The sequence below is a fragment of the Halichoerus grypus genome, chromosome 11, assembly GCF_964656455.1.
Source record: "Halichoerus grypus chromosome 11, mHalGry1.hap1.1, whole genome shotgun sequence".
NCBI lineage: Eukaryota > Metazoa > Chordata > Mammalia > Carnivora > Phocidae > Halichoerus > Halichoerus grypus.
Window position 1 is genome coordinate 20,686,627 of NC_135722.1, and position 12,472 is coordinate 20,699,098.

At 34.6% G+C, this 12,472-nt stretch overlaps 1 protein-coding gene across 1 annotated transcript; it reads right to left on the bottom strand.

Annotated features, from left to right (window-relative positions):
• Positions 1–321: 321 nt before the first annotated feature.
• Positions 322–534, bottom strand: LOC118541423 (non-histone chromosomal protein HMG-17-like). The gene has a single exon (XM_036101043.2). It carries the CDS (start codon positions 532–534, stop codon positions 322–324), a length of 213 nt encoding a protein of 70 aa, XP_035956936.1.
• Between the last annotated feature and the right edge of the window lie 11,938 nt (positions 535–12,472).

The window sequence follows — 12,472 nt, forward strand, 5'->3', positions numbered from 1 at the left end:
TAATGCCTGTCAACATTAAGGTATCCTTCCTCCTATGAACCAAGAGGAATTTTCTCAAACTAGAAGGGACCACTCATTTCCCCCATATCAATTCAGCTTCTGAGATATTCTATTAGTAGCATATGCCCTTTCCCCCAAATGACAATGAATTGTTCTGTGTGCTAACAACATAGCTTAAAAAAAAAAGCAAAACAAAATTCTGCATTTTTAAAAACTTGATAAAAAATAGTATTTCAAACTGTACAGTCATGAGAAATATACAGTTATCAAGAAGTGGCACACACTTCGTGTGGCTTCATCAGCACCTTCAGCTTTCTGTGTTCAGTCTGTTTTGGTGTCTCCACTTTCTGCAGGGTTATTCCCATCCTTGCCAGCATCAGCTTTTCTCTTTTCCCCTTTGGGTATGTTCTCTCCTTTCTTTGCTGGGGTTTTTATAGGCTTGGGCTCTGGCTTTGGAGGAGATCTTCTCTGTGATTCATCCTTCACCTTGTCTTTATCTCCTTTAGCATCCCCTTTAGCCTTTCTCTTGGGCATGGTGGCATTGGAGAGACATAGGCCCTGGATGTAGGGATGCAGTGGAGGTGGGCTCTAGTGGGTCAAGGGGTCTTTCTTGCCTCTGCTTCATACTGCTCCTAAGGATTCTTGTTTCCCTTTCATACCTAAGTTAACTTTAGGATGCTTGAAACACTGTTTAAGGTTGCCCCCTGGAAATACTGGTAATCACATATGCTAGGGGAGACAACTCCTATAAATTTACATTGTCAGGGCACCTGGGTGGCTCAGTGGGTTAAGCATCTGACTCTTGGTTTCAGCTCAGGTCATGATCTCATGGTTCAGGTCATGATCTCATGAATCATGAATTGGTGGGCTCCACGCTCAGTGGGGAGTCTGCTTGAAAGATTCTCTCCCTCTGCCCCCCATTCTCTCTCTTTCTCAAATAAATAAATCTTTAAGAAAGAAAGAATTTAAAGTATACACACTTTAACCAATCTGTACATACCATGGCAGGTCATCTTGTAATAACCATAATTGGGTCTCCTACTAGTAAAAATAGTCCTTTCTTAGACTGTGGAGGTATTTCTGAAGATTTTTTTGAAAATACGTACAAGAGAAAAAAAAGATAGTCTGGTTATGCAATTATGAAAGAAAATTAGAGAAATTATTTTCAGTGTAATCTTTAGAGCTAATGGCTCTCCTGAGTTAATAGTGGGCTTGTCGTTCTTTTTGGATCAAAGTTGGTAGCTTTATGTCATTACTGTATACGTCAAGGTTTTCTAGAATGGGAGATTTTACATAATGTATTACATGTCTCAGTTCTCACCAAGGGGCTATAAAAAGCTCAGGTGGCATTGTCTGGTAGATATTCCGGAGATGGACATTTTAATTCTAATCATATGTTAATTTATTTTCATATGGGGTGTTTATTACCTTGAGAATTTCTCAGTGCATTCATGAAGCATTTTCTATAGGAAGTAAATATTTCTAATTTTTACTGACTTGAGCATCCAAAAATGTTTGTCCTTTGTAGTTTTGTTTAAACAGAGACATGAGTGGATTACAGGTAAGGAACTATTTCTAGATTAAGAACATTACTTATATAATAACATTGCCCAGTTAATTCTTTTCTTCCAATATTTAAAACTCAGGTTTTATTAATAGAGTTGAAAGACAAACTATAAATAGAAAATAAATAATATTCACAATAACAATCATCTTAAGACATAAAATGGAGCAGAGTATGGAATTTGAAATAACAAAGATATTTAAATTTCCTGTGTGAGCCTATGAAAATTTACTAAATATTGGGCCTCAGTTTCTTTCTTGATAAAAATAGAATAAAACCAATGTTACCTTGTTGTAGAGAATAAGTGAAAAAAAAATAAAGGAAGATACATATTTTTGAACATATGTATATTTTTATTTATTTTGTACAGCAGATAGCACTTTAGTAGGTATTCAAGAAATGGTACCTTAATTTTGTTAGTATTTAGAATACATTGTATTTTACAAATATTGCTTTTGTATGGAGTAATATTTTTTCACTACTTTCCCTTTTTTACATATAAGAACCTGAGACTCTGAGAGGTTAGATGATTTTCTCCAGTTTTTACATGTAGCAACTTTCTAAATGATGGCTTCATACATTTATTCCATAAATATTCTGATGTTTCACATTATCTAATTTAATCTTTGCAACAATGGAAGGAACTGAAGCACAGAGTTTAAATCATTTTCCAGGGATCACACAGCTAAAGTGTATGAGATTTGGAGACAAGACTCCTAATCTCTCCCAGATCTCAAGCTCTTTATATTACAGCACTCTGAACCCCAGTGCAGTCGAGGATAACCATGCTACATTTCCAATCTAATCTCCATTCTCTCTTATGCTGTATTTTTTATCCTCTAGCTATACAAACCACTTACTGTTCCCCAAACATACCATATACTTTCCAACATGTTTTACTCACATCTTGAAATTTTATTCCCACTTTTCTTTACTAATTACATTCCCAGTGTTCTCCCAAGGTTTGTGTACACCGATCTCTCCTTCGAATTCCTTCAATGAACTACAGGCAAAATCACGTCATCTTTGTGTTTCCACACTCCTTATACAAGAGTTTCTGATAACATTTATAACACTTTCTAAGCCGAAAATAAAATATCTAACTACATTTTTAGAACTATGTGTCTGATCTAAGCATTTTACATGTTTATTCATTTAAGAATCACAAAAATCTAATGGGTTACTTACTATCATCACCCTACTTTCACAGACACACAGTGAGGTAAACTTCCTAAGTTCAATCAGCTCAGCCTTCATATGCTTCCTATTTTCATGTTACATCTTTTTCCACCCATTCACCTTCACATTTCCATGTATTCTACATTTACAGTTTCTCACTTGTAGACAGCAGATAGTTAGCTTTTGTTTATTGATCCATTCTGGACATCTCTGTCTCTTAGTTGGGATTTTCATAAAAATGTGTCCTTACTGGTGTGATGGTTGTTTATGGAACAAACTGCCATGTGAACACAGAAACTAGAGAGGAGGGAAGGTGTCCCAGGGGAGAGGATATTTGATTTCACCCCTGAAGAGCAAATGAAGAAGGTTGTCCATGTATGATGGCTATGGCATCACTGACAGAGGAGAGCATGTGCAAAGACACAAAATCCCCGAAGCGGCAAAGGTATAGTGTAAAAGAGATGTTTGGACCACATACCTTTTTTATATGCTTTTCTATAGGAGCACTTTATGCCTTCTACTGGAGGATTGAGTTTTGCTGTCACATTTATACCAGATGGACCCCTCGTACTTTACATCTCCTGGCAGAACCCTGACTAATTGGGCCAGCTTTGGATGTGTTAGTTAAGTTAGATTCCCCAGATCTCCCTTTTAAGGATTAGAACTAGGAAATATGGACACTCATATTGGAAAATGGTGACACATCAAAAAACATACTGATGAGGGGAAAAAGAACTACAGGCTTATGTAGTAGTTTTGTCTTGATTTATAGAGAACAGTATATTCCTTTCAACATCATTTCCATTTAGTAGCATGGCACTATTTATTCTGGCCATATAGATCTATTAGGTTTACTGCAAAGATGTTTTCAAGATTCCCATGGTGCCTTTTTTGGCTACCCTAGGAGAGAGAGTAGCAAAAATGACAGCCTATACAATCATGGCAAAGATAGTGTAGGTGAATAAAAAAGAGAAATCAACTCAGTTCTTTCCATTTTATTTGCACTATTTCAGTGTCATGTCATGAGTATTCATCATCCCTCACCTATGTAGAGTAATAGCAGGGTGATATGAACTAGAATGGGAATGGATACTAACATGATGAGAGATGGTTATGTTTTCATGTGTTCTATAAAGTCCCATATACAGTTACGGAATTCCATAAATAATGTCGATACTGGCTTAATATATTCAGTACCTGATGTTCCATTTGAGACTCGGATTGACCATGTATTTATATTAAAGAAAAATAATACTAATTCAAACAGTTTAAAGGAATGGAAAACATTACAAATCAAAGTTGTGAAGAAGTGATAGACCATTTTCTTTATATTAAAAAAAAAAAGAATAAAAAGTGTTGAATTGTGGCAGAGACTTGAATGGACCATAATGAATCTCAGTGGCTGAAAGCTGATTCAAAATAAATGGAGATAATTAACAGATTGGAGATCTGCAAGCAACAGGTAATTGGATTATCAATGGATAATTTGTTTCCATGGACGTTTTTACTATCTGCACATCTGCAATATTTCATTCGTGTCATTTTGTTCTCTAAAAGAATGTCCTCAAAACTCAGTTAATCCCCTGTATGATCTCTGTAATTAAGTTATTTTGAAGAGATGGGTACTGCATTTTTATCCTCAAACAACATCCAAATCCCTCATTTTAATTACAAATGACACTTTATTTCCGCTGCTTTGTACTGACCCTTTGAAAAGAATGAGGCTTTTTTCATTCTCTGGGGAGCACAAACCCAAGTTTAATAACTTTAATCTTTTAAAATATTGATCATTAATCTGGGTCTTTATGCTAGTCATAACAATTTAACATTTCAAGTTTCAAATATCTTTTCATCAAATTTCTAACCTGGTTGTAAATTTGAAAGTTTCAATTCTGCAGTGAGCCTCCACATGACCTATTTTGCTGTTTATAGTCATGTCAAGGCAATGGCAGTCAATTTTCTCTCTCTTTAAGGAATATGGAAGACCACTTCCCTGTGTTTGTGGGAAGAGAAGGGGGTGACTTTCAACATCGTCATAAAGATTTTGTTCAATCTAGCTAAAACATGTAGCAAAGTTTCAAACACACAAAAAAGCAGACAACAAGACCAAGACATCAGGTCCAAAGTCACAGAAATGGTAAACCAAGATTTTTGTGAGGGGGGCCATTATGTGTGACAGAAACACCATTAACAATTCTTGGCCTTGGTTCCTAGATCCAAGTATTCTGTAAAGAGTGCACTCTGAAGCCAGACACATTGGCTTCCTATCCCACTCTTACCTCTTATTAGTTATATAAAGTTGTATAAATTATTAAACACCTTGATTCAGTGTTTTCATCCATGAGTAGAACATAATATTAATCTCCAAATGCCAAATCTGCAGAAATGATTAGAAGAGTAATAAAGGTCTTAGAGTAGTGTCTCCTGACACATGGTTATCACTATGTTAGCAATTATTATTGTTATTACAATCAATTGAATAACCATGGGTATGTGAACTCATAGTTAAATGAAGCTGTGAAAGCGATCTAGAATTCAATCAGATGTTACTATGATATTGTTAAGTGTTATAGTGCTACAAGAATGAATCCTTTTGTCAAGTTCTATGGTCTTCAAGACTGAACCAAAAATATTTAAATATCATATGATTGCTATCTCATTAAATAATACATAATTGATTCAAAATTGTGATTTTTTAAGTGAAAAATATGCTAAGTTTTTAAATACAGTATTAGAACATTTTAAGAAAACTTGACACCATATTTGTTAATTTACTTTTATAGATTCATGGCATTTACTTAAATTTTCAGAAAGTTTGATAGAACATTGAAATACTTAAAAGGGATGTTGAATATATTAAATTTATAAAAAAAAACACTTGAACCATTTGAAATATATAAGAAAAAAATTAATTAGTAAAGAGTTGAGTCCCCTTAAAAATAATTGTCAAAATTTTGTTTTTATAAAAACATGAGCTAGTATACTGAACTAACAGATTTTAAAATTTATATAAACTTTTACTATTTAAAACTAACGAAACTCTGGATAATCTTTTCTTGGGGGAAAATCCTCAAGGGAATGTGTGTGTGTGTGTGTGTGTGTGTGTGTGTGTATTCATGAGTATCATATTTAACAATCATTATCATCTTCAAACTGGTTGGATAATTTATCATCAACCTCTTTCTACAGCTTTAGATTGTGAAATTTTTCTGAAATTTTGAAACTAATTAGAAGATTGTTTGGGATTTCAGGTATTGTACCTGGGAATCATAAATTGGATAATAATAAGGCTTAATTTGTTGAGATTTTGGGAGAAAAGATAACATACATATTTGCACTATCCTCTGGAGTCTAGGAAGACAAGTATTAAAGTTCGAGGTCAAAAGGACCATTGGTAATTGGAGCCTTCTTATTTGAACAGGATCACATGAATATAGGAAGTCAAGGAGTGTAAAGTTTTATGGTACTTTTGGGAAGAGACAGTGGCTACAAGAGAATGAGGATATTTAGAGCCTCTAAACTTTCTGCTACTTCTCTGTGTTTTTCAAGACAAAGGCTTCTCTTTAAAAACTTCCATGTTTGCACATTTTATATGATTGTGTCCTTGTTTTTTCTTTGTTCTTCTCCAGATTTTAATAAAATGCTTTTGTAATTGGGATTATAATAGTTTCTGGTCTCAGTTATCACCTTGGGTGGAACCAAGGATAGGATTTCTGTACACATTTAGAAAAGTATTTTGGAGGGGTCAGTGATCCCTGGGGGAGGAACTAGCAGAGAAGGGAAGAGGCAGGAGCTAAAATTTGCTGAGAATATAGCAGGTGCCTACTGTCATCATTTTGTGATCCCTTAATAACAACCATCTTGGCATAATTATCCATATTTTAAAGATTAAAAATGAACCAACCAAAAATCTGAGATTGTGAATAAGGTCACACAGCTAGTAATTAGCAGGATGGGTGTCAAACTCAGGTCTGATGCCAAAGTCTTTAATTTTTCTAAAAATAGTAAAGGAAATAAAAACTAGTGATAAAGTCAGATGTATTTCCCACTGAAATATTTTCATTTCAGACCTCTCTGCTCCTCTATTTTAATTTTTTACAAAGATATCTTTATTTGACCTTTATGATTAAATTTATCATGAGAAATCTATTTGCTTATCCCTGAAAGGTATATTATTATGTTCTATGTTTGCTAGGTTGAATATCTCACTAATTTACAGAAGTCATGTTTAATTCTTAATTTATTTTTGTCTGTTATTTTCCATTTTGTTTTTGCCATGTGGTATTAAATAGTACAAGAACCTTTCTTAATGATTTTCGAAAATATATGGAATCAATGCCCATGGCCAAATTTATTTGCTTTCACTGGAAGAGTAATGTTAATGTCAAGTGTCTGTGTTTTTCCCCTTAGGATCTGTTTTAATGACTCTATGTTTAGGTAATCCATGACTTTTGAATGCATACCAAAGTGAATTGCTTTGCTTCACACCATTGTAACAATCCATTCAGCCAGAAGAGGCCAACAGAACAGAAATTAATGACATTTGCATTGATTTGGTGTGAGTCTAAATTACTGTAATGGAAATGTCTACACTGTCGAATATTTTTTTCTACTGGCTTTGAAGAAGTAGTATAACTGTTTCCTCAATGTATCACCAAATGGTTTGGGGAGGAGAGGAAATTATAGCTACCTGTTCCTATTGCTTACTTGGTGCCAGACATTTTGCTAAATATATTACAAGCATTTTCTCAATAGGATATGGGCTTTAATTAGTTGCAGGCTATTTATTTATTTGTGTTTTTTTTAAACAAAGTTTTATCCTAAGGCTAGTATCAGAATGCAAAATAGAAGTTTCTGATGATAGTTGTCTTTAAAAAAGCCGTTTTATTCCCACTGTTATTTCTGTAGTATTCCTGAGATATGAGAAGATGGAATTAGAAAAAGAGTGGGGGAAGTTGCCTTGGGTAGCACTTGGGCCTCTCAGGTAGGTTGGGGATTACAAAATTGTCAATGGAGCTGCCGTTTCTTGGCGGTGCCTCTTTGGAAAGACTTTGTTTCCTGCGGGTGTGGCAGCAGTTCTGAAGGTCTGTTCAGGCCTTGCAGCAAGGGAGGAACTGTTAAAAATCCTGATAGAAGGTGACTACTGATTAATCACAAAGTTGACCAGGGCCCTCTATGACCACCTGATGGTTCATATCAGCTTTTCTCCCCTTCTTAGCCCAGTCTATGGTTATGCTGAGGGACACTGACAGCCGTTGGGTATGGTGGCTTCCCCATATTCTTCATGGAGACATTCTGCCCATTATTTCTGCATTCTGAGTTTCCCTCTACATTTATTCTTTTATTTTAAAGCAATTCATTTAGTGACCACTGTGTGTGACCACTGACATCTTCATAGACAATTCTCATCTTACTGCAGATCATTTCTCCATGTGTTATCTTAGACACAAAAAATGAATATTACAGCATTTTTACTTCTAATGTTGTGCCATAGAGATAAAGTGTTTTGTAGGGGCCATTTGTATAAGCAGTTTCTATTTTTGAAAAATATGCAAATTAGAAAAGGCTTAAGAAGTGACCCCAGAACTTTTGACTAAGGCAGGGCTCAGTAAATAGAAATTTACGATTACTGTCCCTCTTTCACATATGAAGAAATTAATTTGCTTGGTGAGTTAAGGGAACTTCCTGAGCTGATATGGCTACTAAGTGTTAGAGATGAAAATAGACCTCAGTTTCATCAAATATCTGGACTCTTAATAACTAATTAAAATAGTTAAGCTTTTAGTGACAGAGATGATACAAATGATTTGATTCTATAGTATTAGTTTCTCTGTTCTTTAAATTTTATGAAGGCCAATGTCTTAAGGCTCTGAAGATTGATTCACTTGTAAATGACTTAAACACAATTTCTTTTTTTTTTTTTTTTTTTTAAGATTTTATTTATTTATTTGAGAGAGAGAGAATGAGAGACAGAGAGCATGAGAGGGAAGAGGGCAGAGGGAGAAGCAGACTCCCTGCCGAGCAGGGAGCCCGATGCGGGACTCGATCCTGGGACTCCAGGATCGTGACCTGAGCCGAAGGCAGTCGCTTAACCAACTGAGCCACCCAGGCGCCCTTAAACACAATTTCTAACGAGGATTGTTAAAGCAGTGGAAATCAAGTACTGTTCTGGAATTAAGAGACAGACTTTCTTTTTCTAGGGATACACAGTTTGCAACACCCAAATGAGTTTTCTGAGCTAAATTCAAAAAATATTACCCTCTCACATGGGTAATATTTATTCTTTGAGAAAATTTATTAAAGAATTGAATAATTATCTAAATATTTTGTGGGGTGTCTGCATGTTTTGGTGCTTTGTACCCAAGCATAGTTTGCCAACTGGTAGAGCTTAAGTTAAAAATATGTTATGGGGGGAAGCCTGGGTGGCTCAGTTGGTTAAACAATAGAGTCCTGGGTTGGCCTCCTTGCTCAGTGGGGAGACTGCTTCTCCCTCTGCTTGCCACTGCCCTTGCTTGTGCTCTCTCTCTCTCTCTCTGACAAATAAATAAATAAAATCATATATATATATATAGGTTATGGGGGGCACCTGGGTGGCTCAGTCAGTTGAGCAACCCACTCTTGATTTTGGCTCAGGTTGTGATCTTGGGGTTGTGGGATCAAGCCTTGCGGCTCCACACTCAGTGGAGAGTCTACTTGAGATTCTCTCCCTCTCCCTTTGCCCCTCCCCCTGCTCAGGTGTGCATGCTCTCTCTCTCTCTCTCTGTAAAATAAATAAAATCTTTTTAAAAATGTTATGAATGTATTTATATCTATCTTTATATATCTAGTTTACCAGTTTGTCTGAAAATGACTCATTTCAATTTATAAGCTGGCTGATTGGTCAAACAAAAGAGACATTTAGATCATGGGAATCAGTTGAACTCTTTGCACATGTAGAAAAAGGTAAGCAATTTATCATCCTGGTCTTCATTTGTTAAAGTAATGAAGACATGATGATGCGCAGCAGGTGCCATGGCTGTTCTCCTCTTCATGGCGGGACTCATTTTACAAAACTCCAGAGGACCCCATTCACACTGACTGCATTTATGCTCTTCCCTTACCTCTTTCACCGTGTGTTCTTTTTCCTGCTCAGTTGCCTTCCAGAAATATCTGCCAAAATATTTAATAATTTTTGATGGCACCAATGGCTTACTTGAATTCCTGTGTGGGGGTAAGACATGACTTCAAGTTTGAAGATTGTCCTTGCACTCTTAAGTAGTAACTCAGTATCTGATAGACACACAAATCCCATAAGAAAAAAATAAACCAATCTGTTGTAATTTTATCTACTACCAAAGATACTGTTTGTTCAGGAAAAAAGTAATGGCAATACTGCTACAGGTATCGGAAGTAGTTATTAAATAAATAAGTACTAAGAAGAAAATTTTCTTGTGTCTGTTGAAACCCTCTGGTGTTGCCAAGTCATTTTGTATCTGATGTTCAAGAGGGACAGGGCTGGTCTCTTCAAAGGCTCATAAGAAAAAAAAATCAACATTGCAACTTCTAAAGAATAGAGGAAGAAGGTAATGATGAGAAAATATTTGTGTTATTCCTCAAATCAAAGAGAAATTTGAAAGTATTAATAAAAAGTCTCCCTGGGAAACTGAACTTTATTAATACTAACAGGTTGATGGAATGATATAGTGTTCTTTTTCTATTTCATTTGAAAATATGGAAAGGATAATATTTTAATGGTTAAGGTAATCCAGTTTATATTTTTATAGTCCTTGTATGTGTGTGTTTTCTTTCAAATCTAACTTATTAGAAAGATATATTGATTCACTTCTCATGGACACACAGGTGCAGAGATTATTAAAATATGTATAGCCTGACTGAATCATATGGGTAGATTACTGATGTATTTGTTTACAGAGAAGAGTGTCTTTCATCTTAATAATATGTTTTTAGACATTCAGCCTACAAGAGGATATATATTATCACCTCCCTTCTACACACTCAGAGAAAATTATTTGTTCTTTTGCATTCTCTTGACACCAACCAATAGTGTTTATAACACATTTGTTAAAGAATAATTTTCAGGAAAAAGTAAAATCATGAATCTCATACAGAGATAAAATGAATATGTGATAAAGATTGAACTTAACTCATTATTAATGAGGGGACTGATAAGATGTTGCAAATAGTTCAAAAGAGAATGCCAAGAACAGACACATTTATAAATCAAGAATATTAAAATGAATGTGCAAATGAGGGAGGGCAAACTGGCTTCTAACACAGTGGCAGAGAGAAGTCAATTGAACATTTACCAGCCAAAATTTACTTTCATGTGGATAAGTAAGAATCATTTTGCACTGCCATGATTTATCTATAACTTAAAGTGTTAGCTATAACTTGTAAGTAGCTCAAAGGCAATGAAAGATTGGAATTAAATAACTACGAAATGTGTGAGGTAAAAAATAGATAGTTGTCCACTGGAGATGTCCAGTACTTTTTTATATTTACTGTAAATTGTCTTATACACTGTAGTGTTCTGGTTAATATATTGGTTACCTCTCTGATTATGTTCTGCATATTTGTACATCTTTTTCCTTCTAGTTAGGTACTGGGCTTCTCTGGGTCAAGAACTGTGCTTTGAATTTTGTTTGTTTGTTTCCTTGCTATTCCCAATATAAGAATGGGAAAAAATGGCTACTTCTTAAATAGCGGGTGGAATTAAATTATAACATTGGGTGTTGTTGGTGAACCACAATGAAACTTTGATCTTCATGGTGTGTTGTTCAATAACACACTGTAAAAAATGTTCTTGGAAGCTTAGGGGAAGAATGTTGATTTTGTTAGGTATAACTATAACTGGTGAATAGCAACACTTTCAGTCTTGCTTCATGCCCTTAATTTATGTATGTTCTTATAGATTTTAATTGGTGAGAATTCTTTTCACCCCAGTAGTATATGAAAATTTCTTTGTCAATCCCAAGAAGCAACCAAAAAAAAAAAAAAAAAAATAGGTAGAACTTTAAATGAGACAAATCTAGATTCAAATCCAACTCTACACTTTAACCCTTAGGAACTGTGTGACCATAGAGAGAGATGATTGTTGAGTCTTAGTTTTTTTAAATTTTATAATTAATAATTTTCATTATTTAAACTGAGATAATAATACTGTAACCCAAGAATGTTATTAAGGTTATATAACATATATTAAAAGCTTAGCCTATGGAGGAATGCATAAATACTATTTTCCTCTTCCTCTCTTTTCCTAATTTAATTTAAATTAAATAAGAGAAAAATCAAAAATCAAACTGAAGACTCAAACTCTGCTGAACACAGTTTCAGACTTGAAATTAGCCTGAGTACTCATAAAATAGATTTTTGAGAAAATACTTGAATCATTTTAGTTTATAACATTAGTTTATAACACTGCTTTTAACTTGAAGATTGAAAATGTACTTTAAGGTTAGGATGACTTTTAAAAACCAATACCTTGCTCCATAATAACTAGAAAAGCTGAGTTTATTAAAGGATTTTTGTCCCTTTTCACCTGTTAGAAGATAAAAATATGTCAGGATATTTCTGGAATACAAATATTTCCTCTTGTATTCCATTAATTCTACCCCCCATCTCTCTCTCTCTCTTTCTCTCTCTCTCTCTCTCATAATTAGGGGAGTCATCCAATTCAGAAAACAGATTAGCCATTGTATTTATATTCCAGAACAGAAAATATCAGCATTC

Excerpts from the sequence above, each read along its gene's own strand:
- LOC118541423 (XM_036101043.2), bottom strand. The coding sequence starts at position 534 with ATGCCCAAGAGAAAGGCTAAAGGGGATGCTAAAGGAGATAAAGACAAG.